Raw genomic sequence first — 27,751 nt, forward strand, 5'->3', positions numbered from 1 at the left:
TTGCCAGGGGCTGAGCCTTGGGAAGCAGAATTAGTCTACTCAGCCGAAGCCGCTAGTCACATTTTATTATTGGCATTGGTGGAATTTGCACCAGAAGTTGAGCAGGAGGGGGTGCTATTTGAGTTTGGGCAATTCTTGGCGATATGTGAGAAAGCCCCACATTTAAAACAGCCTTGTGATGAACCAGCCCCATTATTTGCCCTACTAGACTTGATCAGTGGACACTTATTGCGAAGATGGTCAGGCGACCCGCAAGCATAACATTTACGAGGTGTGACTGATCGGCGAGGTGGAGGCCGAGTATTACTAAAAGAAGGTGGGGGTTCTTTCGCGACACGCAAGGAATCGGCTTATCTCACTCCTTCCGCTGAGACGGCCAACGCTTCAAGTTCAGAGAAAGTTTGCGGGCACGCCGCGAAACACAAATATGACCTATAGGGTGGTGAAATTCCTTCTACAATAGCCTGTACAATCTGGTCTTCAGGAAAATGAAGAGCAAACACCCTAGTATAGAATTTAATATCTTGGATAAAGTCTGCCAAGTTTTCATCCAAACGCTGTACACGATAATAGTACTTCTGAATCAGAGATGACCTCGCGCGAGCAGGAATAAAATTTGCAAGCAAGTGTGCGTGAAAATCTTCAATAGATGACTGTTCAGCTATGGCTCTTACTATTTTGTCAGAGAGAATACCAATTGCATAAGGATAGATGATTTGCAAAATTTGACATGGAGAAAGAGAAAACACAAGGGCATGGTCCTGAAATTCAACTAGAAATCTTAAAAATGAAATTACGTCACTGGTGGTATTAACGGAAAACTTAGAGATACCTCTGAGCAACATTGCCAATGGATGAGGCAAGCTGCTAAACCCTGGTGACATAGTAGGTAAAGGTTTCAATGGCAAGGAAGTTAATTCCGAACGTATATTATTCAACGATGCACGGCGTTCAGACTCGTCCAATGGGGCAGCGGTTGTTTGAGCAGCGATGGTTTTCCTATTTACTTCTCCCTTAGGAGGCTCTTCCTCGCTACCTACATTCACTGTGGTGGGTAGATCGCTTTTGGGAGGAACCTCCCCAGTTAACAATTGAGTGACCTTGCTAGATAATTCAGAAATATTTTCAAGCAGCGTACTAGCTTCCTTCTTCTGAACGTCATTCAGCTTTAGAGACAACAGATCGTTAACTCTATTTGAGAAATGATATTGCCTGGCTTGCACACGCTTAATTTGATTAGGAGAAGGATCATTTTCATCAAAAAAACTAACTACAGAGGCTAGCCCAGTAATATTCTCGACGATCGTGGAAAGAGAGTCGTCAATTTCTTTCTCTCCCAAGGTGGGGATGGAAATAGGCAACTCAAGGGACTCTCTAAGCTTGTTTGTGTCTATCGCAACCGTGCCTCCAGATTGCACATTTCTAACAGTCAATTCATAGATCAACTCCTCCTTGCGCAAATAGTTAAGATGGAGAACATCGCGAGGGCCGGGCATGATGACAGAACAATTTTGAAAAACTCAAAAAATTCCAGCAACAGAGAAAATGGTTAGAGTTCGGATCAAAACAATGTTTAGCCGTCAAAAGGGGCTAAAATGAGACCCATTCAACCACGCTCTGCTACCACTTGTTACCGTGTTTTTGTGGTAGTTATGCGTGAAAGAAGGTGCGGGGTGGTGAACAGGTCTCAAGCTATGAAAGTAAAATTAATTTAAAATTTAACAAGGTTATATTTTCTTTTCAAAATAAAGAAATAACAAACATGGCAGGTACAGAGTAGCAAGTCAAAAGGGTAGTTACAATATTTACAGAATTTGGGCTTCGAGCCCTGACTTCACAATGCTTGGGCAATCAGCCCAACCTTACTTCAAAATAAGTATTAACAGAAGGGCAGAAAACCCCATTCATGCTCAGGAGCACTTGCTCCAAATTACACCGAAAAGCCTCCACGAGGCATACAACACTCAATTTTCGAAAAAGAGCCACTCGCTCTCAACTTTAAGCCTCTCAAAGGCCACACCAAACTCCACCTTCAAGGTGTCCTCACTGGACATAGACACAGGGGTAAAATACCCACCCTACTGAGGTCTATTAAATGAAAAAGGGTAATTACATGACCTCCAAAATAACAATTTGAGAGGAGGCGATCTGCACTCCTAATACACTTTGTTTTTAAAACCTAATCTGGCTCTAGGCCACTAATGCAAGGGCTAATCCCATACTGCAGAGGTGACTTTAGAAAAGAACAATTTGTTTTACGTTAACTAAGAATAGGTTGAGAAAAATAAGTTCACCTCAAAACAATATGATTGGGAACTCGAGAGGGTTAAGCACTCTCTATCCCGATATGCAGTTTAAAAGATGGAATAGATACAAGTTCCTTTACATTTTAAGGAAGGTTACATAATGGACAAACTTCGGACCCGCCCCGAGAGTTAAACTGCTGAACAAGCAAGAAAAGAAGTAATTAATCGGCCATTACCTGGTTGTTGACTGTCGCCGAAGAAAGAGGCGCTTCCCGCTCCCTGCTATGTACTTTACACACTGAAAGATGGAACAGAAGTGGCCCGGAGACCCTAAAATCAGCAGTTTATATTCTCTCGCGGAAGGTTCGAGGCGTTAGGGGAATGAAAACACCCTCCCACAAACTCTTTATTGGGTAGGATACAGCAACATATTCAAGTTGGGGGAAGATACATCTGATTGGTCAGAAATTAATAAAAGAAATTCGGGATTGGCTAAATACAAAACAAGGGGAAAGAGAGGGGTATACAGCCAACTTAAACAATAACAGAAAGAAATTTAACAAAAAACAAACTTTTGAAATAGAAATTTCTCCAAAAAAAATAGTTCTTTCACTCCGCACTAGGGTGCACTATTGTTGATCTTCAGTAGTGTCCTCTAGAAGAGAAAGTTCACACTTCTTTCTACAAGCAAAACAAAAATACGTCGAAAATGACACAGTTCAAAAACTCTAAAATTTCCACGTAGTGACATCTTCTGAGAAATTTGAAAATTAATACCGTCAATAAAGTTCAGACTTCCTCCAGCAGAGGAGTTTCAATTGGCGCACATTTTAAATTAGCGGCGTGGAGGTGTACCGCCCGGTACAATTATTATTATTATTATTATTATTATGCCAATGAAAGAAGTGAGTGGTTGTATCGACAAGGCATTAGCCTTTAGAATATTGATTATTAATGTTATTATTTTTTCAAAATAATACATAAGAGGTGAAATAGTCAGTTTATTTGGAAACAAGTGGGTTTTTTTCTTACATGCTGTTAACTTTTTTATGTTAGCCAGTATTCCACTTGTGTGTACCAGAACTTGGCGTACCAACTGAGGGTTAATTTATTCAATTCTCCCTGGTAATAATTAAAGCGGCTTCAGAAGACTGTAGGTGCCTCTAGTGATGCATGCTGCTGCCATAATCCTCCTAGATAAGCAGCGTGACATACTGTATATAAAATGAAATATTCTTGCTCATTATATTCTCGCTTAAGCGCCTCTACTTTATACCTGGCCGCAATCTCGACTCATTAATGTGTGTCAAACACAAATCATCCCCTTCAGGTACCCACTTGTTCGCAATCAGGACTGTTCGCAATCAGGACGACACCAACAAGAGAGCAGTATTCAGCTGTTCAGACTCAGACTCGTCAAGTGGTTGGTTATACCTGGGGACTAAACATGACGACTTCGCCTAACACCACTACTTTCCAGCGGCAGCCCAATGTCTATTAGTGGCTTATAGGATTTACTACGTCTACCGTAGCCGCAGTTGCCGAATCGTTTGCTGCACTCGACACGAAGAAAAGGTAAAAACTGACGAGAGTGTGAAAGAAAGTGGATCACTTAGTACTCGTTAACTCAACAGGGTGCAGATGTGATTGACTGCTGGCTTCCAGGAACTGAGGCTGTCATGTTTTGTCTCTATGCTAACACAAAGAAGTAACAGGTTGCTGACACAGGTAAGTCTTCTGGCGACTTCTGGGATAGGTAAGAACTAGGAGTGGGAAGGAAGCGGCCATGGCCTTAATATTGAGGTACAGCTCCGGCATTTGCCTGGTGTGAAAATGGAAAACCACGCAAAACCATCTTCAAGGCTGCCGACAGTGGGATTGGAGCCCGCTATCTCCCGAATGAAATAAGAAACATATTTTTCTTTTGCAAACGTAGTAATCTTTTCATCCTCATACAAACGAACAAACAAACAAATAAACAAAGGCAATTATTTCCTTAAGACCGGCGTTCTGTGAAGTAACAATTATCATTTTACTAATTAACCCTACTTGTTGAAAACAGTAATTAATTGTAAACTGTAATTCAGCCCAAATACGAGTACTTTTCGCATCACTGGAGATTGCAAACTACCTTGTGGAGATTGTAGGCCACCGCAGTTAGTTTTCGTTTGGCCGCCGATATTAGGGTATCCGAGATCAAAGCAGTCTTTCAATTCCACCTCCCTTCCTGGTTCTCTTTTCTCCTATTGTTTTTCTTCGCGTTTTCCTTGCTTCGATAGGTATCTTCCTGATCAATATGAGGTGATGATTTTGCGGTTTTGTATCTTATAAGAAAAATCACGAGTCACAACACCAACGATCGTCGCCATTTATCTCGTTACATGATAAAACAATATTTCCATGTCAGCGATGATCGACGTTGATGGTACGTACACAATCTAAATTCGTGAACATCTCTGTAATAACCCGTGAGGTTTTAGACGGAACAAATATCTCCGGAGAGATTATGAATTCTGTGAAAAATATAATAATCAGGAATATCTCTATTATTATTATTATTATTATTATTATTATTATTATTATTATTATTATTATTATTATTATTATTATTATTATTTTGCTAGTTGCTTTACATTGCACCGACACAGATAGGTCTTATGGCGACGATGGGATAGGAAAGGCCTAGGAGTTGGAAGGAAGCGACTGTGGCCTTAATTAAGTAACAGCCCCAGCATTTGCCTGGTGTGGAAAAAAAACCAAACCCCATGGCACTACAGCCCTTGAATGGCCTTGGCCTACCAAGCGACCGCTGCTCAGCCCGAAGGCCTGCAGATTACGAGGTGTCGTGTGGTCAGCATGACGAAGCCTCTCGACCGTTATTCTTGGCTTTCTAGACCGGGGCCGCCATCTCACCGTCAGATAGCTCCTCAATTCTAATCACGTAGGCTGAGTGGACCTCGAACCAGCCCTCAGGTCCAGGTAAAAATCCCTGACCTGGCCGGGAATCGAACCCGGGGCCTCCGGGTAAGAGGCAGGCATGCTACCCCTATACCACGGGGCCGGTTTCTGGTGTGAAAATGATGATGATGATGATGATTATTATTATTATTATTATTATTATTATTATTATTATTATTATTATTATTATTATTATTATTATTATTCGTAAGGTAAAAGTGCACACAACATAATGATTGGGAAATTATAGTTTACACAACTTTTTATTGTGTGTAGTTTTTCGGTGCAGTTAATATTAACGGAGAAATTTGTAATGTGCTGTACCTCACACCGACACAGATAGGTCATATGGCGACGATGGGATAGGAAGGGGCTAGGAATGGGAAGGAAGTGGCCGTGGTCTTAATGAAGGCACAGCCCCAGCATAATTTGCCTGGTGTGAAAATGGGAAACCACGTAATACTATCTTCTGGGCTGCCGACAGTGGGGTTCGAACCCACTATCTCCCAAATACAGGCTTACAGCTTAACCGCATGACCAGCTCGCTCGGTGGAGAACTTTGAATTTTCCTGTTTTGGTCCTCTTAATATTGTTACGCCACAGCTTACTAATCAAATAATATACAGGTACCCCTCGTTATGTGCGATCTCACTTTACGTGTTTCCGCTATAACGCTATTTGGAAAAGGATAATAATAGATCATCGCAAGCGGTATAAATTTTGCAGTTACCTTGCGTGCGGAAAGGATGTTGGCCCAATATATTGAAAGAGAAAATCAAAGTGCTGTACCGTTATCCACGTCGATTACTCAGGAAAATCGAAACAAACAAAAAATAAATCAGTATTTTTCTTCTTCTTCTTCTTCTTCTTCTTAATCTGTTTTACCTCCAGGGTTGGCTTTTCCCTCGGACTCAGCGAGGGATCCCACCTCTACCTCCTCATGGACAGTGTCCTGGAGCGTGAGACTTTGGGCCGGGGGATACAACTGGGGAGGATGACCAGTACCTCGCCCAGGCGGCCTCACCTGCAATGCTGAACAGGGGCCTGGATGGGGGATGGGATGATTGGAAGGGATAGACAAGGAAGAGGGAAGTAAGCGGCCATGGCCTTAAGTTAGGTACCATCCCGGCATTTGCCTGGAGGAGAAGTGGGAAATCACGGAAAACCACTTCCAGGATGGCTGAGATGGGAATCGAACCCACCTCTACTCAGTTGACCTCCCGAGGCTGAGTGGACCCCGTTCCAGCCCTCGTACCACTTTTCAAATTTCGTGGCAGAGCCGGGAATCGAACCCGGACCTCCGGGGGTGGCAGCAAATCACACTAACCACTACACCACAGAGGCGGACAAATCAGTATTTTCTTTAGCAAAATAGTAGCAAATTTGTTAGGAATGAAGTCATCCTCTTTCAGTGTCGACTCAGTATAACTTACAAGTTTTTCAGTCTGTCAAACACGAATGTAACACTTAGAACACTATAAAATATGAATTAAAATGTTCTCTTTTACAGGTATTTTATAGTGCTCTAAGTATTAAATTCGTATTCGACGAACTGAAACGTTTGGAAGTTATATTAATAGTGGAAAACTCTTAAAATTGTACCATTGTTTTTGAAACTCTTGTAATATCAGTTATAACTTTGAAGTTTTTCAGTCTGCCAAAACCAATGCAAGATCAATAAATCCAAGAAATGCTTCGAAATGACTAAATTAATAGCAGAATATACCTGACAAATAATACCTATTCGTCTGCCTCTGCCACCCCCGGAGGCCCGGATTTCATTCCCAGCTCTGCCACAAAATTTGAAAAATGGGATCCACTCAGCCTCGAGAGGTCAGCTGAGTAGAGGGGTTTCGATTCCTACCTCAGCCATCCTCGAAGCGACTTTTGTTCGTTTCCTACTTCTCCTCCAAGTACATGCCGGGATAGTATCTAACTTAAGGCCACGACCGCTTCTTTTCCTCTTCCTTGCCTATCCCTTCCAATCTTGCTATCCCCCACAAGGCCTCTGTTCAGCACAGCAGGTGAGGCCACCTGGGTGAGGTCCTAGCCCTCCTTTCCAGTTGTATCCCCGACCCAATGTCTCACGGTCTAGGACATTGTCCTTGAGGCGGTAGACGTGGGATCCCTCGCCGATTCCGTTGGGGTGGGGGCTAGAGGAAAAATGGATTAAATAAACAAATTAATAAGTAAATAAATACAAAAATAAATATTCTACTATTCATTCAATGTTTTCGTTTTCAGGCTTGTTTTAGATTTATTGCTCTTGCATTAGGTTCGACAGACTAAAAACTTTAAATTTATAAATTAACAAACTTGAAACTGAAATAAATGTACTTCATCTGTAACAAAACGAGAAAAGTATTGTAAAACACAACTTAAAGATGGCATCAAACTTATAAACGTGAAGTTTCCTCCAATTTTTGCAATTTAAATGCCCCTCTGCACGACAGTACAGCCTACTGCACTCTCCGGATACCCCTGGACTTAAATACTGATGTTCAAGAAATTCTGTCAAGCCGTTTTCCGGTGATGTTAAAAACAAGACAAAACTGAACTGAAACCACTTTCAACTTGTGTATAGGCCTACTAAATCTGAGACAAAAACGAAGTACCGTATCAGGCAAACATTTGAAGTGGGTAGAGAAATCGCAATTCTGTCGATAAGTTTTAACTCGTAATCGCGAACATCGAAGGTTCACCTTGATGAATAACATTATCATCCATCACTTATTTAAGGTAATCGCTTTTCATTGCTTACGTATCATTTTATTTATGTAGATTAGACTTATTACTGAATATGACTAAACAAAAACATTAAAATATGGATTTTAATAAACTAATAGAAGAGTACATTTCTGGTAAAATCTTTCAGAACATCTTTGAAGTCTATCGTTTGCAAAATGCCGTATTCAGCTACCATAATGGCAAATGAATTCAGTCGTTCTTGTGTCACCGAAGATCGATGGCTGTAGAGGCGGAAAACTATCGATAGTGCAATGAGTGTGGAAAAGGTTCGGAACTGTCAATCGCACTCACCTCCGGTAACACTGTAATACAACATCTACCCCAGAATATCCCGTAAATGGAATTATATTAGATTGTTCAGTATTTACAGGCTTACATTTTTTTTTTCCACACGAATGTATGTTCTGCATCTCCTATCACCATCGTTTCCGACAAAATATCTTCCTCACAATCATTAGAAGAAACAGGTCATCATGCGACAAATCATTATCAGTACTATCAGAATCACCAATATCATTTAGAGATTCATCTTTGATGTAGGCAAGTCTCTTATTTTGTCATCAGACAAACATTTCTTCCTTTTCGCGCTCGCCATTTCTGTTTACCTTGTCAGCTGGTGAGTCACAGATTGTGTAACTTATAGGCGAGAGAAGATAAGGCAAATTTTAGGCCAAAGGCTTCACGAAAGCAACTGAAAACTCTCCTGCCATCCGTTGAGAATGCTGTATAACAGTTTTCCAAATATATTACTATACCCGAGAAAATGTCGGGCGATCGCAAAATGAACACTGCAGCTGAACGAGAATTTCTCGGACGTGCCACTAAAGAGATTTACGAGTGATTCTGATTTGAATTTCAGAAATTACATAGCATGAAATAGTTGTAATTTCTACTGAATTCTTTTGTGGATTGTGTTCAATGAATGTTCTATTTGCATGCATAATGATAGGATTCGCTCCACTTTTTGAAAACTATCGATTACTATCGATAGTAGAGCTCATAATATCGGAAAATATCGATGGCGATTACTATCGATAGTTTGCCGCCTCTAGATGGCTGTTTCAACAGTTTTAACTTCGGAAATGTTCGTTCGCAAGTAGCGTTCGTGATCTCTAGTAAACAGTTGATACGATATGTGCTACCTGGGTGACAGCCCTAAATGCAGATCAGTGTTGGATAATAATAATAATAATAATAATAATAATAATAATAATAATAATAATAATAATAATAATAATAATAATAATAATGGCGTGTGGCCTCCGGAGAGGTCTGGTGCAGGTCTTTTGATCTGACTCCCGTAGGTGACCTGCGCGTCGTGATGAGGATGAAATGATGATGAAGACGGCACATTCACCCAGTCCCCGTGCCAGGGGGAATTAACCAATTATAGTTAAAATGATCGACCCCGCTGGGAATCGAACCCGGGGCCCCTGTGACCAAAGGTCAGCACGCTAACCATTTAGCCATGGAGCCGAACATAATAATAATAATAATAATAATAATAATAATAATAATAATAATAATAATAATAATAATAATAATAATAATAATGGTGTGTGGCCCTGCAAGGTCTCCTACTTTCAAGATAAGAAGACAAAACGGGCCTGGTTCAGGGAGGTAGAAAAAGACCTACGAGAGGTGGGCATCACACATGATTATATAGGGCCTACAGGACCGCAACCCACTAAGAAGAAACTTCAATACCACACGAGTTTCCAAGAGAAGCCGAAGCTGAAAACAGAGAAGGCATGGACCGAAGAAGAAAGGAGCAACACCAGCAATGAATGCGGGAATACTGGGTAAATGTTAAAGCCTGACGAAGGAGATAGTTGAAATTACGTGGTCCTTAACTGGCCGAAATTACATGAATGAAATGAATGGCGTGTGGTCTCCGAAAAGAGTTGACGCCGTATAGGCGACCTGCTCGTCTATGAGGATTGGGCCCCTACCTATGATGAGCCATCGGAATTCAACTATCGGATCCGGGACCTCCTAGGCCAAAGACCAGCACCCTAACCATTTAGTCATTGACCCGTACATTGATGGATGGACATACTAATACGTTTTCGTTGAAAATAGACTATCGTCATTATCGTTTAAAAAGAAAACATCATCTTCTCAACACAAGGAACGATTAGTTTCACGAACAACTTTGTTTTTATATTGCGAAACAATGTTATCAAGATTTTCTTTAAATTCACGTAACCGACGAAATGACATTATCTTCAAGGAGAGAAGAATAAGACAGGAATTTAATTGTTTTATCAACGATCAATCATGGCACGTCACATACAATGACGCCATTACAAACTAACTTAACCCAGATGCACATGACTCATCTTTATCTCGTACCCGTGTTGTTGCAGGTCTTTAAACTTAAACCGCGAATATTTGCTTCAGACAATAGGAGGACATTTCAAAGGATTTCTGACTGATATCTCTCTATGACTTTCACAGCTGTTCTTCTTCTTCCCTGGCAAAGTTTTACGGCCTTTAATGAAATGGCTTTTAGTGCCGGGAGTAACCGAGGACAAGTTCGGCTCGCCAAGATGCAGGTCTTTTGATTTGACACCCGTAGGCGACCTGCGCTTCGTGATGAGGATGAAATGATGACAAAGACGACACATAGGTCTCCACCCACCCCCACCCCCGTGTCAGCAAAATTAACCAATTATGTTTAAAATTCCCGACCCTGCCGAACCCGGGATTCTTGTGACTAAAGACCAGCACGTTAACCATTTAGCCACGGAGCTGGACACGGCCTTTAATGACCCAACCCTACGCGAAGGAATGTATTCGCTACTGGTTTTTTTTTTTTTTTTCCAGCTTGCATTCGGGAGATAGTAGATTCAAACTTCTCTATCGGCAGCCCTGAGGATGGTTTTCCGTGGTTTCCCATTTTCACACCAGGATGTACCTTATTTAAGGCCATGGCCACTTCCTTCCCCCTCCTAGCCCTTTTCTATCCCATCGTCATCAGGACTGTAGTCGAGAATACAAGCGGGTATTTTAGTGCCCTCTGCTTCTTTCGTATACCTTCTAAAAAAAAAAAAAAAAAATCGCCACTCTGTCAGTAAATTCTAACTCGTAATCGCGAACATCGAAGGTTCACCTTGATGAATAACATTATTAGTTATAACTTAAAATCCAATGAAAGTATTTATTAAACCAACAGCTGCCATAGATAGCCTAGGTGTCACTCAAGAGGCATACTAGGGAAATAAGGAGTGAAGTAGTTTCCCGTTGCTTTCCTCACTGAGCCAGAAATTGCTGTTACACATCAATCTGCCAAGCCCACCGAAATGCATGCACCGACCGACACTGTGAGCGATTTTTTCACATCATTCATAACAGCGACTGGCTGCATAAGGAATCGCTCATACCTCGGTCACTTTCATATTGTCAAAGCCAAGGATGAGACTGAGACAGCTCAATGAACGTAAGAAATTTATTCTAGTCCACACCAGAAGACAGTGCACTGTAAACACTACATCTAGCCGGCAAAGGCATACCCGGGACCTATTGGAACAAAGGCCAGCATGCTAATCATTTAGTCATGGAGCTGGAAATAATAATAATAATAATAATAATAATAATAATAATAATAATAATAATAATAATAATAATAATAATAATAATAATAATAATAATCTCTTTTCAAAACTTGGTCTAATAGATCACAGTTGATGAGAGTATGAGATTGCTTTGGTTCTTCTCATTCAAGGTTACAAGTTTGAGTTGCAAATGCCGTATGTCAAATGGGGCCTAATAAGCCCGTAATTAATTACTGGATTGATAATCTAGTTGTTTTACCCTTAAAGCAGTAATCACACCACATCGGTCGAATGATTTCGGTTCAAAGAGCCGCGAATTTGATTCCAGGTTGGGTTGGTTGTTTTAGCCGCTTCTAGCTAATTATTCTGGTTTGTGTTCTTCGATACTACCAGCCACTACAGGAACGCAGTAGCCCTAAAATGGTTTCCGTGGTTTCCCATTTTCACACCAGACAAATACTGGGGCCGTACCTTAATTAAGGCCACAACCGCTACCCTTTTTTTTAAAAAAAATAGTTTTGCGTTACGCAGCACCGACCCAGATAGGTCTTATTGTGACGATCAGCTCTGTAGCCCCAAAATTTTCGTTGGGGCATATTCCAAATCAGTGCATGACAGATCCCGGATGCCAGAACCCCCTGGATTTTAACATTAGTGGGTTACAGCTAGTTACAACAAACTTCCTTCAATTTGGCATGTTAAATCAGACGTAGTCTATAGAAGGCATTTTACGATGACAAAGAAGAAATCTATGTTTCATTACACTAGTTAATTTTCTTACACAGTAATTTTTTACTGGACCTACTGCCAGCTCTTCGTTAAGAAACAATTCAAGGTGCCTCTTTTGATTTGCGATCACAGTGTTCACTGAAATAAACTCTTGAATTCGTGTATGTTGCAGTACGGTGGTTTTACAGCCACGTCTTCGGGCTTAAATCGGCCAAGTGGTGAGGTATTTGAAAGTATGATACGTAAGCAACGAACAGCGATGACCTGAAATAAGTGATGGCTGATAATGTTATTACATGTCATAAACCTCATGTTTTAACCGTACTGAAAGTTGTTATAACTTAAAATCCAATGAAGGTATTTGTAAAATAGGTGGTTTAATAAATACTTTCATTGGATTTTAAGTTATAACTGATAATGTTATTCATCAAGGTGAACCTTCGATGTTCGCGATTACGAGTTAAAATTTACTGACAGATGGCGATTTTTAAAAGAAGTAGAAGGTATACGAAAGAAGCAGAGGGCACTCGCCTGTGGAGGATCAAACCGGCTTTCGGGCTGATAACCCGAGATACATAAAGGTTCCGGGTTCTATTCGTGGCCGCTCGGGGATTTTAACTTTCGTAAGTTAATTCCTATGGACCGGGCGAGTTGGCCGTGCGGTTAGGAGCGCCCGGCTGTGAGCTTGCATCCGGGAGATAGTGCGTTCGAATCCCGCTGTCGGCAGCCCTGAAGATGGTTTTCCGTGGTTTCCCATTTTCACACCAGGCAAATGCTGGGGCTGTACCTTAACTAAGGCCACGGACGCTTCCTTCCAACTCCTCGGCCTTTCCTATCCCATCGTCGCCATAAGACCTGTCTGTGTCGGTGCAACGTAAAGCCACCAACAAAAAAAATAATAATAAAATAAATAAATAAATAATAAAAATCCTATGGCTCGGAGGCTAGGTGTTTGTGCCGTCTTTACCATTACAATTCATCATAAGTAAGGCCTTATCCTCACAGACGTGCGGGTCGCCTGTACGGCGTCAGCTCGAAAGCCCTGCACCAGGCCTTTCCGGAGGCCACATGCCGCCATTATTATTATTATTATTATTATTATTATTATTATTATTATTATTATTATTATTATTATTATTATTATTATTATTATTATTATACGATTTGCTTTACGTGGGAAGGAAGTGACCGTGGCCTTAAGATAAACCCTCAAAATTTGCCTGGTGTGAAAACTAGAAACCACGGAAAACCATCTTCAGAGCTGCCGACAATGGGTGTCGAACTATTATTATTATTATTATTATTATTATTATTATTATTATTATTATTATTATTATTATTATTATTATTATTATTATCATTGTTACGGGGTTACCCATGGAGCAGAAAGAGGTTAAAGAAGGTGCTGGGGTGAATGGGTCTAACTACAATGTCAAAATTAAATAAAAGCTTAAACTGAAGGTTATATTTTCAGAATTCAAAATTTAACAATTTTTACAGGTTCAAGTAGCAAACATTAAACAAGATTGGGAAAAAATCCAAGATTCAGAACCTTAACACCTTGGGCTTTAAGCCCCTAGCTTTCCATTTCCTGAGCTACAGGCTCAAATTTACAAAGAGCACAAATTTACTCAAGGGCAGAAATCCCCCTAATTCTTGGAGCACTTGCTCCCAAAATACAATGTCTAGCCTTCCAGAGGCACTCGTTACAATCACAAAATTGAAAAAGAGCTAACAGGCTCTCAGTTTCTTCTAGCCTATTCAAGGCAATATCAGAAAATTACCATCACTCGCCATCAAGGCACAACTTACAAATTGAAAGGTAATGTTATACAGGGGTATCTAGTACCCAACCTACAGGGCCTTTGTGGAAAAGAAAAGGTTAAGTAGATGGCCCAAAACAAAAATTGAAGTGCTCCAAGATAGTGAAAACTTAAAAACCTAAAGGGCACTAGGCTGGTGAAACAGGGGCTATTCTCAAACTACTGAGGTGACTCGTATAGGAAGTAATTTACCACATTACAGAATGAAAAACGGTTATAAACGTATTCACCTCAGACCAAGATGAAACGGACCTCGAGAGGGTAATTCACTCTCTATCCCCGATTTCCAGTTAAAGAGTTTACGAAGTTTTTACATTAGCCGAAAGAAGATTTACATTTTAGAAAAGTTGGTTACATAGTTAAAGATTCGGACCTTTCCCTCGGGTTAAACTGCGGAGGTACCAAGAAAGAAAGATGTTATGTGGCCATTACCTTGTAGATGTACTGCTGACTGATGAAAGAGGCCGCCCGCCTCCTGCTTAGACACACACACTCAATAAGATGACGATCAAGTGGCCAAGAGACGGGCAAAGCCGCAGTTTATAAACCCTCAGGGAAGGTTCAAGATCTTTCACGAATAAATCAGCCACACCCTCTCAATTTTATTGGTCAATTTAAAAGTTACACTCAAAATAGAAGAAGAAGAAGAAGAAGAAGAAGAAGACTGTGATAGGTTGAAAATTAATTACTGAAATTTAGGATTGGCTAGATTCAAAACTGGCAGAAATAAAAAGGAAATATTGCCAACCCAAAAATAAATGAACATCAATCAGAAAAAACTTATCAATACAAAACTTCTTTGAATGATAACTTCTTATACCTCGCACCAGGGTGCATTCACGTAGTTTTTAGTGGTATCCTCTGTGGAAGAATGTCCAAACTTCTTGATGAATGTCAAACAAAACAAGTGGAAATTCACTCAGGTTAGGAAACAGTACAATATCAAAATTACATCATATTTCTGTGGTGACATCTTCTGAGTAAAGTTCCAAGTTGGTGTAGTTTCAGTTTCACTGTTTTTCCAATAGAGGAGTTCATCAGGCGCTGAATATGAATGCACGGCGTAGAGGTGTACCTCCCGGTTCAATTATTATTATTATTATTATTATTATTATTATTATTATTATTATTATTATTATTATTATTATTATTATTATTATTATTATTATTATTATTATTATTATTATTATTATTATTATCATCTTATGGTCTAAGCTAGTGTTCTAGTGTCACCATTTAGACTGGCTACCGTCAATTTCGACATTCCGTTTTGCTGTACCAGAGGAGAGAGAATCGGATATCTCTTTGAGTGTCCTATGGCTGAGTTTTAATTAAATGTGTCACCAGATAGCCTTAGGCTATATTTTTTACATGCCGACAATGTACAACATGGCTTTCTAAATTCAGCTGTTGACACAGAATAAGTTTATGTCTATTGTTTCGTTCCAATCCTGGGTCCCATGGTATGGAGTCTTTTCTGCTAACCTTTGTCAGTGTATAGCAGTGTTTACCTTGGTGTATCAGTGAGTACATCTGAAATTAATTGGGGCTAGGATAGGTAATAAATAAACGGTGTGTGGCCTACGAAGAGGTCTGGTGCATGTCTTTCGAGCTGATGCCATATAGGCGACCTCCGCGTCTCTGAGGATGGGGCCCTAATTATGATGAATATCGATGATGAAGCCTGAGCCATTGGAATTATCCAATTAAGGTTAATCGAACCTGGGACCTCCTGGACTAAAGGTCAACACGCTAACCACTTAGCCATGGAGTCGAGGACAGGTAATGAAGCAGACTAAGCTAACTTGCAATTTTTTCATGACTAATGACATTGTGACCATAATCTGAGATCTCCAGTTTAACATGGAATCCAAACCATAAGAGCACAACTTTTCACTTTAAAAATCCAACATTCATTAGCAGGGATCTGAACCACAGCCAACGTGGTGAAAAGCCAGTGATGATATCGCTCACCTATCATGCCTCCTGGTAAGGAAGTTACTCTCCCTCAGGTTTTGAGTACCTACCATCCCAAAATTTGCCTGGATCTGGCTGGAAAACTAATTCTAGAATGGCTAAGAGTGGTATATTTAATAGATAGTATCATATCACCTGAAGCTTGTAAAGAGCCATAGATACATGCACTTTGACTGTTATGATTACTAAATTTTCATGCACATTTCTTGAGCTGAAATAGTTCAGTTTACCTACTTGGGTCATTTGCCATGTCCAGTAGCAGTATGGCAGGGGTGTAGTCGGGGGGGGGGGGATTAAAAAATATAAATAAATAGAAGCTGACAATAAATACATGAAAGTTGACTCAGTGGGTTCACTCTTTTGAACATTCACAGAGACATAATTATAAAACCAACAGATCTCTTGAATCTATTTTCTAAGAAGCCTCAAAAGTTAGATTTTAGATTTTAATCTGAACGTACCAGTCGCTGTAAAACTGTTGACCTTGAGCATATTGTTCTCGTTCTGTATTTTAATGTAAGATTTTGCAGTATACTGCAAACTGAATATCAACATAATTCACTTGTATTAATGTCTTTATGACAACACGCATGCATGCGTACACCAAACACAAACAAGCACCTTTATTATGTTCATCATTTGTTGTTTGTTGTTTAAAGAGGCCCTAACATCTAAGTCGTCAGCCCCATCATCATTTTGTAACTATAACTTACCACCCATCAGTCAATCCTGGCTATGCTGTATGGCCTATGCTAGGAGATAGTACGGCTTGGTTTGAATCCTGGAAGAGCTGATTCAAGTAAATGAAGTACTGAGCTGGAAACAAATTTTAGTGAGTTGAACCTTCACATACACTACACAGCTTGTTTAAAATGTTTCTCATGTTTGTTCCTAAACTGTAGTTCACCAGCTTCCATGAGAGTCCACAAACTCTTCCAAAGTGTTCATCAACTGATATTTTAGAAGGTGCATCATCATACCGAACTAAACCATAATAAGAAACATCATACAGTCATTTTTTAGAATGACTAGGTTCTAGCGATCAAATTTAAAATACAGACTTTTTTTGTAAAACAGATATAATATTTTTATAAAGGAAATGAGGCTTCTTATGGGCGCATGTGTGCAGAACCAAACCAGTCAGCAGAGGCAAGTTAAAGAATATGCTAAAACAATGTCATTATGCAAAAAATGAAACAAGTCTAACGTTGGTGGTCAGACTGATTTGTCATTCAAGTACAGTATTATCTATATATATAAAATAAGAGTTTTGTCTGTACATTGCTCAGAATTTAAAAAGAATGGTATTTCTGTGTCGATCGTGTCCACAGTAACAAGGAAATGCACTTTTTAATTTTCTGTAATTTCTGTCTTGTCTGTCTATCTGTCGGTCTGTATGTACACATATATACACATCATGAGAAAATGGGTGAAGAGAACTGAACGAAAATCAGTACCGGTATGTAAAGTCGGGGAATAAGTCGCTACAGTCTAGGTCATACCATAATTTTATTCACGTTGAGTGAAATGGTAGTTGAGGGAAAGGCCTAAAATTCAATTATCAAATATTTATGTTCTTAGTGGTCCTATCTATAAGTACTACATAAGTAAAGTTATATAAAATTTAATTTCCGATCATTTATGTCTTTTACATTTTTATTGTACCCGCTATGATAACAGAGATATTCATTAACTTCAATTTTTATTGCTATGTCCATATCACCGCCGAACTGCGAGAAACAGAATTTAATGAAAATCACCAGGAAGTACAATCTAGGCTATACATAATTTTATTCACCCTGGTTGAACTGGTAGTTTAGGGGAAGGCACCTAAAATTTAATTTTTAATCACCTATGTTATCGGTCCTATCGTAAAGTAGTAGGGCCTACATAACAAACGTTAGAGAGAATACAATTTCTGATCATTTTTGTCTTATTCAGCTTTACTGTACCGACTATGACAAGATTGGTGGTGAATGGTGATTATTGTTTTAAGAGGAATTCATGAATTTAGATGAATTTAGACTTTTGTTGTTTAGTCCATATTTGCAATGAGCATTGCTGACATAGAATATTGTGTAATCGTGTTAATTGGTGATGGATTTTGTCATGATTGTCTTAAGGTGTAAAAATGCATGGCCATCGGTCCATATCGACAAGGAAGATTGTGTAGCTGATTATAAAAATGAGAAAAAATTAGTAAAGCAACGATTGCTTGAAGAATAAGAAAAGAGGGAGTCATGAAAGGAAGGAGCACTCACTTTGCAGTAGATATCCTAATATCAGAGAGTCGGAAGAAAACTAAATGCGAAGGCCTACAATATAGAAAGCTCATAAAACTGATCAACAATAACATTTCATTGACCATTGTTTGTTGTGATCTGCTTTATGTCTTCTGCTGCCATTCACCTCCAATAGATGGGATTACTGCTGTGTTCGGAGTATAACAGCCTGCCTGAATATTGGCGGGAAGTAGCTGGAGATTTAGATAACTCTCATCTTTAGTATGCCATTCCTCTGGTTCATAAATTTTCTGATATTACTGCTACATAACACACTGGGTCATCACAGAATTCCAGCTATTCGACACCTACTCTGAGGCACTCATTGGAATGAGCAGTGTGCACACTTACAGGATTAGTGGCAGAGGAGTGTTCATGGCTATCTGCACCCTAGTCATTCTAGCTCGGTAACTTTGGACTGTTAGATCGGCAGCGTAGTACTATTCGTTAAAAGTGCTTTTAATTGCAACATTCCTACTGATTTCATTGTAATGACCTATGTTGACTTCAGTTGGGAAAAGCACAAAGACAGTCTTTCTGAGGATGTAAAAAAGGCAGGTGGCAGGTGTCTACCATTATAATGAAAACTGTCCAACTTGATTCTGACTGGCAGCAGGCAAGTGGGCCTACTATCATAATGAAAAATCTCCAACTTGATTGTGACATGGTAGGGATGCCATTACACTGAAAATTCCCTAACTCAGTCTTCACATGAGAAAAGACGTATCGTGACTTCCCCGTCGCGTTTCTGGGGTAACATTAAAAGCTATGCAATTTAATGCAGTCTTACTCACAACGTGTATACTACTTAACCTAGAATTCTGTACACAGTGTAGAATTCCGTAGCGAAGAACGGGTACATCAGCTTGTTTCAAATAAAACTACATACCAAAATAATGAGGAGGTGAGGACACCAACAATGGAAGCAGATGGAAGACAGAAATGAAAGAGAGAGGGGGTGGTGGGACTTGGGCACTTTGTAATTTCGTACGAAACTGGTGAATACATAAAAGCAAACCATATGTAGAGCCCTGCACAGATGCGGATATCCACAGATTTAACCGTGAATATCCACGAAGTTAGTGTCTTGTGCCTTGGTGGATACAAACTGTATAGCAGTGCAGATAAGGTTGCTCGTAATTTCTAAATAATGACGTTTATTGATTTTCACTCAGGTATACTCTTGTTTTTGCTTGTGGTTAGCCATCCCTTGACATTAGTGTGGGAGAATAGTTATATACCAAGAACCTTCAGACCATATAGCCGTAAATGTGACCTGAGTCTAACTGGCTCCTGCCCACAATTAATGGAAGGAACAAAGTTCAATATGTCGGTAGTTGTCGAAAGAGAAAATTCCTCATAACCCTGTGACTGTAGGGGTCCTGGTGCCAGGTGTCTGTCCTGTTGTATTATGTTAACACATCCATATATTTCAATACCTTGGATGTAATATACTGTAGTTAAATATTTACAATATCCACAGATAACAATTTTCCGGATGCGGACAACCATTCGCAGATGTGGATGCGGGTATGGATCAAGGAAGTGCAGATGCGGAGTGGATGTGGATATTATTTTGTATATCCACGCAGGGCTCTAACCATATGTTCTCACAGTCACTTTAATATATTTTAATATCTTACTAATTGCATGTGAGCTAAGTAGGGTGAAAATTATAGTCCTCCCAGCCCTGCTACAGGTCTGGATTTAATGTTGCTCTAACTTAGACAGGTCTCTTGGCAATGATGAGATGGGCTGATATACATATACATATACATATACATATACATATACATATACATATACATATACATATACATATACATATACATATACATATACATATACATATACATATACATATACATATACATATACTCAGTGGCGGCTCGTGACAAAATTTTTAGGGTGTTCAAAACAACATTTTTGTTCATGTCTCAAATCAGCAAAAAAGTAACGTAGGTACGTAAATCACTTCACTAAAACTTCCTTGTACGGTTCCTTTTTCATGAATAATATGGCAGAACCCCTGTAACCGAGGATAAATTTTATACTAGACTAATCTGATAGTGTAAAACAAAAGTAAAATTAATAATAACTTTACTACACTGCGAGCACTATTCTTGGTTTTTAAATAGCATGAAGTTCACCTGGGTGTTAGTGTAGAGCAAAACCAAACCCCATGGCCTATCAAGTGATCGCTGGTCAGCCCGGTGGCCTGCAGATTATGAGGTGTCGTGTTGTCAGCACGACGAATTCTCTCGGCTGTTATTCTTGGCTTTCTAGACCGGGGCCACCATCACACTGTCAGATAGCTCCTCAAATGTTATCACGTAGACTGAATGGACCTCGAACCAGCCCTCAAATCCAGGTAAAAATCCCTGACCTGGGCGGCAATTGAACCCGGGGCATCTGGGTAAGAGGCCGGCATGCTACTGCTGTGTTAGTGTAGAACAAAAGTAAAATTCATAATAACTTTACTGCAATGCGAACATTGAAGGATACGAGCACTATTCTTGGTTTTTAAATAGCACGAAGTTCACCTGGCTAGGATGAGAAGCGTAGAAATAATATGCACCGCATTTACCAGTCGATTTTTAAAATGATTGTTTCCGAATTGACCCCAATAGTCTCCACATTATTTCGGTTAATCATGGTTCTACTGTATCACATGTTAATTATTCTCGTCTTGGAAATTATAGACAACACTAGCATAGGAAATTCAATACTCGCATTTTTGTGTGCATGAGAATTTTCATGTTTATTTATTTTTGTACTCAAATGAGCAAGGTCTGTGCACCCAGCTGAATTCCATAAACTTCTTTCTTTGTTGAACAATAAACAAGGCAAACAAAAAAGTGTATTCATAGATCTGCATACACAGAGCCACTTGCGTATTTCATACACTTCTCTCTTAAACTATACTCGCGTTTGTCAGTTTTTGTAACTTTTTCGATAATCAAATCTGGTCTGTCCCATCCAAGCCTTTTAATTTCTAACTTATCCTGTAAGTTTAAAATTTTGCTGGTTAAAATTACGTGAACTGAATTAATTTCCTCTTACACAAAGAATACCATGGTTACAAACCACACAAAACGAGAAGCAAAACACAACACTCAAATAAATTTCACTTGAAAATATTTTCCACTCACAAGGTAAAGCAAACTTCTTCCCGCAATTACAAATACCTGTTCACAAAGAGCTAGAAAATGCTTATTCAAAATTACTAGCGAAATCTGCTGGTAATGTAATCCAATAGTAGCTCCTGGGAGGCTGTGGCTAACCGCAGTAGGGGAGGTGGCGGACCCTTGTGATCAACTGTAATACTGCCACTGGTTTGTGGGTGGCTCTAGACAGCAAGGCACGTACCTTACCGTGCTCCTCGCTAATGGGAATATCGGTGTACAAACCATGACGTCATCTGCTTTGCGCATGCGTATAGTCTTCAGCACAATAGCGCATTACCCAGTGTGCTCGCTGCACTGTCAGCCAAAACTAACAATTGTTGGTGTAACGGAGCTTCGTATAAGCCGACAGCTTTTGATCGATTGTTGAAATCAGGTCGAAAGAAAGGAAAATTTTAAATTATCCATGAATGCGTAAACATGTATTAAAACTAGATGTTCACGTGCTCATGTGCTCCTGAGAGCCCACCGCCACTGCATATACTGTACACAGCCCATGTTGGAACACAACAACCAAGCCAACAGTATACAGATACCATTTGAACCATGCCAGAAGACAAAAACAACAAAACAGAAAGACCTCCAGCTCGAGACTGTTTTAACGATCAACATTTCACAGTTTTTTTAACTTTCATCATGCTTTTTAAAAAATTTTTACTCACATTTCATTTTGTGTGTTTCCTATGTTTTAAATTCATTATAAGCCTACATGTCTTACTGGGGATGACCCAATGCCGGGTCGAAACATGTCTATTTATGTGTGAAGTTTCGTCTTAATTGGACGTAAAATGTATAGTATTGACTAGGAGGGTTAAAATAGTTTTATACAATTTTGTAAGTAAGTTTTTCTTCTCATTTTAATGTACTTCTTTGTTATATTTTTGTTGTTGTTACATAATTTATGCTTTCATTCTGTTGTACTACTGTATGCAAGCATTGCCAATGGGATATCTCTCAACTGCGATGTATTTTTAATAATGATGATGATGATGATGATGATGATGATGTCCACCTCTGCGGTGTAGTGGTTAGTGAAGAGAGAGGGGATGGTACCACTCCCGGAGGCCTGGGTTTGATTGCTGGCTCTGCCACGAAATTTGAAAAGTGGTATGAGGGCTGGAACAGGGTCCAATCAGCCTCGGGAAGTCAAGTGAGTAGAAGGGGCTCGATTCTCACCTCAGCCATCCTCGAAGTGGTTTTCCGTGGGTTACCACTTCTCTTTTAGGCAAATGCCGGGATGGTACCTAACTTAAGGCCATGGCCGCTTCCTTCCCTCTTCTTTGTCTATCCATTTTCCAATCTTCCCATCCCCCACACAAGGCCCCTGTTCAGCATAGCAGGTGAGGCTGCCCCAGATATGTCCCCGACCCAAAGTCTCATGCTCCAGGACACTGCCCTTGAGGCGGTAAAGGTGGGATCCCTCACTGAGTCCGAGGGAAAATGAACCCTGGAGGGTAACCAGATTAAGAGAGAAGAAAGAAAGAAAGAAATTAAGAAAGAAAGAAATAATAATAATAATAATAATAATAATAATAATAATAATAATAATAATAATAATAATAATAATAATAATAATAATAATAATAATAATAATAATAATAATTAGTTAGTGGAATGTAAAACCAATAACATTGTATAATATAGATATTACCTCTGTTACAGTCTATAGAAGACCTGCTGAATTACCTCAACATGAAGAGCCGTACCATTCCTACCAATGAAGTTAAAGACTTGATTAGCTTTCCTACAATGGTGATGGTGCTGTTCTGCAGCAGACTAGTTGTTATCTGGATCTTGAACATCATTTTGGTGACACTTGTCATACGGTCAGCTAAAGACATCTACACAGCCAAGGCTATAGCTGAGGTAAGATCTACATACAGCATTATTGTTTGTGTCAATTGCAAAGCATTCTGGGCTCAAGAGGCTTCTCAGAATTCTCCAACTAAGCGGCTGCTATGTAGTCATGTTATCCCACCTTCTCACTGCACTGCACTCATGGGAAACTTCCACTGTATTGAATAACACTCGCACCAGGCCTAAATAGTTTTACTTCATAAATATGACCAAAACAGAATCAGCGTCCCATTTCACAGAAGTGCTTACATTATACTAGTCATTATGCAGTTTGAGTTATATCATAAACTACAGCCAGTTAACAGGAATGTCTGTTATGAAAATAGATATGATTGAGAAGATATTTGGTCCCAGGGGCAAGCGTGGGTTGGTGACCACGAGGCTCTCAGCTGAATCCTGGCATTCCTTCCACTTACTTGTGCCAGGCTCCTCACTTTCTTCTATCCTATCCAACCTCCCTTGGTCAACTCTTGGTCTTTTCCCACCCCGATGGTATTAGAGCACATTAAGTACTTTAAGTACTTTAAGTACATTTCAATACGGACCATAACATGATATTTGTAACATGTAATGGTATTAGAGCATTCAAGGCCTAGGGAGTTTTTCATTTTCACGCCCTTCATGGCCCTTGTCTTTCTTTGGCGAGAAAATAATAAAAGTAAGTTACAGTCAGTTTGCTGTTGTTTATAAAAATGATGACCATAGAATACATCCTTCAAGAGGTAAAACTGATGTTAAAACCCAGGCTGTAATAAGAATGAAGAGAAACCAATATTCATCTCAGTCTTGTGACTATGCAGACTTGAGTTCAAACTAAAATGAGACCTTGGAAGAAGCAGGGTGTTATTCATGTTTCCCCTGCAAATGAGATCTTTCAGCTTACTCTCAATTAATCTGTTGTCTAGAAATTCCTCAAGCAAAACTTAACCTTCGTCTCAGTACACTACTTCAATGACATGGGCTATGAAGAAGGAAGGCCTTTCTAGCTCTGAATGGAAGAACAGTTTGAAAATGAATGCTATGGTCTCACCTGTACATTCTCTTTTGTATGCTCTGCTGGCACAGTCTACTGCCGAGAGTATGAAACTCTCCCTTGTGTGCTACAGAAGTGTCCAAGGAAGATACATTATGAATTAGATGGCAAAACCTCTGATTGATAAAGTAAAGACGCTCTATCAAAAATATTTTAACCTTGTCCAAGAAGGGGATGGAAGATCAGATTGGTTTGAAATCAAAAGAGGAGTCCAGCAAGCAAGTGCCTTGTCATCATCCTCCTGTTCATCATCCCCATGGATTGGATCATAAAATCCATCAAAGAACATTACAAAGAGCCTAACACTCTAATATTTCTAGATATTGTTCTAATCTGGGGAGAAAATGAAGCAGAATTACAGGAGAAATGAAATCTTTGGAATGACAAGTTTAAAGATTCTGAACTACACATCAGTAAAATAAAAACTGTTGAAGTGACTATCAACAGGAAAGGCACAGATTGAAATATTTTCCTGGAGGGAACTCTGTTACAATCTGTTCCTAACTTCAAATACCTTGGAAGTATCATTTCAAAAGATAACACAATAAACCAAGAAATACTTAATAGGACTCAGAAAGATTCTCAATTTTATTTTCAAGTGAGAAATCTACTCTGGGATAATAAAATACACCAGAAAGCAAATTTAACCATGTTTCATAACTACTTCATTTCATTTCTCACCTATGAATGCGAAAAATGTACCCTACATGGTAAGATAAGGGTGTATTCTGCCCGAAGGCAGGTCCGAACCTTCGCAGAGGTGTGCCTGAGCCGGAGTTTACATACGGTAGGGTCGCCAATTCCTTTCCGCTTCTCCATTCCCTTACCTCCCACCAACAACGCATGACAACCCTTTCAGATCTTGACAACGCCCAATGTTGCTTAACTTCGGAGATCTCACGGGATCCAGTGTTTCAATACAGCTATGGCCGTTGGCGTACCCTACATAACAAGGCTAATAGCAAAATCCAGTCAAGATAAATGAAATTCATCAGAACAATGAACCAAAAAGACCAGGAAAGGCGAGATTAGAAATAAAGCAAACAGGAAGGAGGCTGGCTTCAAAATACCTGTTACCAAGCTTTTTTTTTTTTTGCTAGGGGCTTTACGTCGCACAGACACAGATAGGTCTTATGGCGACGATGGGATAGGAAAGGCCTAGGAGTTGGAAGGAAGCGGCCGTGGCCTTTACAGCCCCAGCATTTGCCTGGTGTGAAAATGGGAAACCACGGAAAACCATCTTCAGGGCTGCCGGTAGTGGGATTCGAACCTACTATCTCCCGGATGCAAGCTCACAGCCGCGTGCCTCTAGTAACAATTATTATTATTATTATTATTATTATTATTATTATTATTATTATTATTATTGATCTGCCTTTCAGGTGCAGAAAGGTGCCATAGCAGCTGAAAACTTGCCACCATTACCAAGTAACTTTCCACATAAACTGCCACGGACCAAGTCTGCAAGCAGTATTGGAACAGCTAGTGTCTACTCTCTACCACGTCTTGTGCCCAAGGACGGCAAGTTTACAAGGGCAGAATCGGACACCAGCAATCAATCTCCACTTCATCTTGCAGCTATTCAAGGCTTCAGCTATGAAAAGTCAGATTTATCACAGCTGGCAGGAGTAAATTCATCTATCACATCCAAGGATGGAACTCACAGGTTAGGATGATTAGTATTTCTTAGAAATCAATTTTACCCAGTTTTCTTTCATACAAGGATAAGTCAAGAAATAAGTTTCCCCTAATGTTTGGCAGGTGAGAAAGTAGAGACAGATCAAGATAAAGAAGACCATTTTCCTTCGACATCACTCCTTTATTCATCGAGACAGTCACTAAAGTTCTTAAAGCATTTCTCATAGTATAACATTAGTGTCTCCTTTCCTTGACAATAGAAAGTGGTGGCCTGTTCATTGAACACCAATTAATGAATGCCTCTGGTGTTGATGGACAGTCTTTCACTGTCATTCGTGCCTCCAAAAATTCATAGAACCACTTCCACACTTGTCAGACAGACATCATTCTCTGTCCTGGGAATGTTGATAGATATTGTAATTTTTGCTCAAAGAAAGTTGATCACTGTTTGGATCTTCTCCTGTGACCACTTGTTCAGTAACTTTGTCATTTTGCAACTGTCACTGTGCCAAGGTTCTGGTTTACAAACTTGTAAACCTGTGCGCGGTCTACCAGAGTGACTATGAACTATCCGATACATACATTTTGTTCCTATATTTCTGAGTAATCAAACAGCGGAAGTTAATTTTCAATTTACTCTTATATCATAATTACATAAAGCTATGCAATGAAAATATGAGACTTCAAAATTATCCATTCATTTCTAGAAATGTCATAAGACAGTTAATTATAACTGTATAGTTTTTGCGATCATGTACTGTGTCTTGTGGTTAGCATAGCAAGCTTCCAAGTTGCTATAAAGAAGGTACTGGGGTCAGTTATTGACTCTGGCGTAAACTGAAGATAAGTTTGAGGGCTGAACTGGGGTTTACTAGATGTGGATTTTTTAGTCACATTGTCACTCTCCAAAGAGACCACAGTTTAAATCCTGACTAATTTCAGTGGTTTAGATTCCACATTAGACTGTATAATTGTGTAATGGCATATTTTAGCATATTCCTTAATTTCCATTAGAGGGTGGGGGCAGTAGAAAACATCCATAGTATCCGCACACTGTCATAAGAGTTGAGTGAAAGGGGGATCAGGAGGCTCTGATTTTGCGAGCGTGGGTTGGTGACCACGTTTCCCCTAGCTGAGTCTGGCATTGCTTCCACTTATTTGCGCCAGGCTCCTCACTTGCATCTTTCTCATTTGACCTCCCTAGGTCAACTCTTGTTCTTTTCCAGCCCCAAAAGTATTATTTCCAAGGCCTAGGGAGTCTCTTATTTTCAATCTCCATGGCCCTTGCCTTTCTTTTGCCGATTGCTTCATTTTTCAAAGGATTGGACCTCTTCCCTTTCCCTCTGTGATTAGTGTTAATAGAGGGTGGTTGCCTAGTTGTACCAACTACAGTAGAGACAATACTGGACACTTCCGTATTCTCCCATACACATTGACAGTGGTGCACCTGGCGGCCTGAACTTAAACATCAAGCAGCAAGATTGAAACTGCGAAAGTTGCATGTTAAAATTGATAGAAATAATGAAAATAAATAATGATTTTTGCTTTGTTTTTCCATGAAAGAAGGTTAATATTGATAGAAATAATGGAACTCAATAATGATCTCGTTTTGTCCGAATCCTTGGCTGAATGGTCAGTGTTGAGGCTTTCAGTTCAGAAGGTCCCGGATTACATTCTCGAGTAGATTGGGGATTTTAATCATGTCTAATTAATTCTTC

The 27,751-nt window shown here is 39.7% G+C and overlaps 1 protein-coding gene across 1 annotated transcript in view; it reads left to right on the forward strand.

Moving 5' to 3' along the window:
* Window positions 1-27,751, forward strand: part of LOC136871695 (uncharacterized) — a 106,100-nt gene that overhangs the window by 69,666 nt on the left and 8,683 nt on the right. Inside the window, exons 5-6 of the mRNA XM_067145214.2 lie at window positions 23,168-23,371; window positions 25,778-26,061. Coding sequence (XP_067001315.2) covers window positions 23,168-23,371; window positions 25,778-26,061 — 488 coding nt within the window. The remainder of the gene's footprint in view (window positions 1-23,167; window positions 23,372-25,777; window positions 26,062-27,751) is intronic.

This window comes from Anabrus simplex, chromosome 1 (assembly GCF_040414725.1).
Source record: "Anabrus simplex isolate iqAnaSimp1 chromosome 1, ASM4041472v1, whole genome shotgun sequence".
Taxonomy (NCBI): domain Eukaryota; kingdom Metazoa; phylum Arthropoda; class Insecta; order Orthoptera; family Tettigoniidae; genus Anabrus; species Anabrus simplex.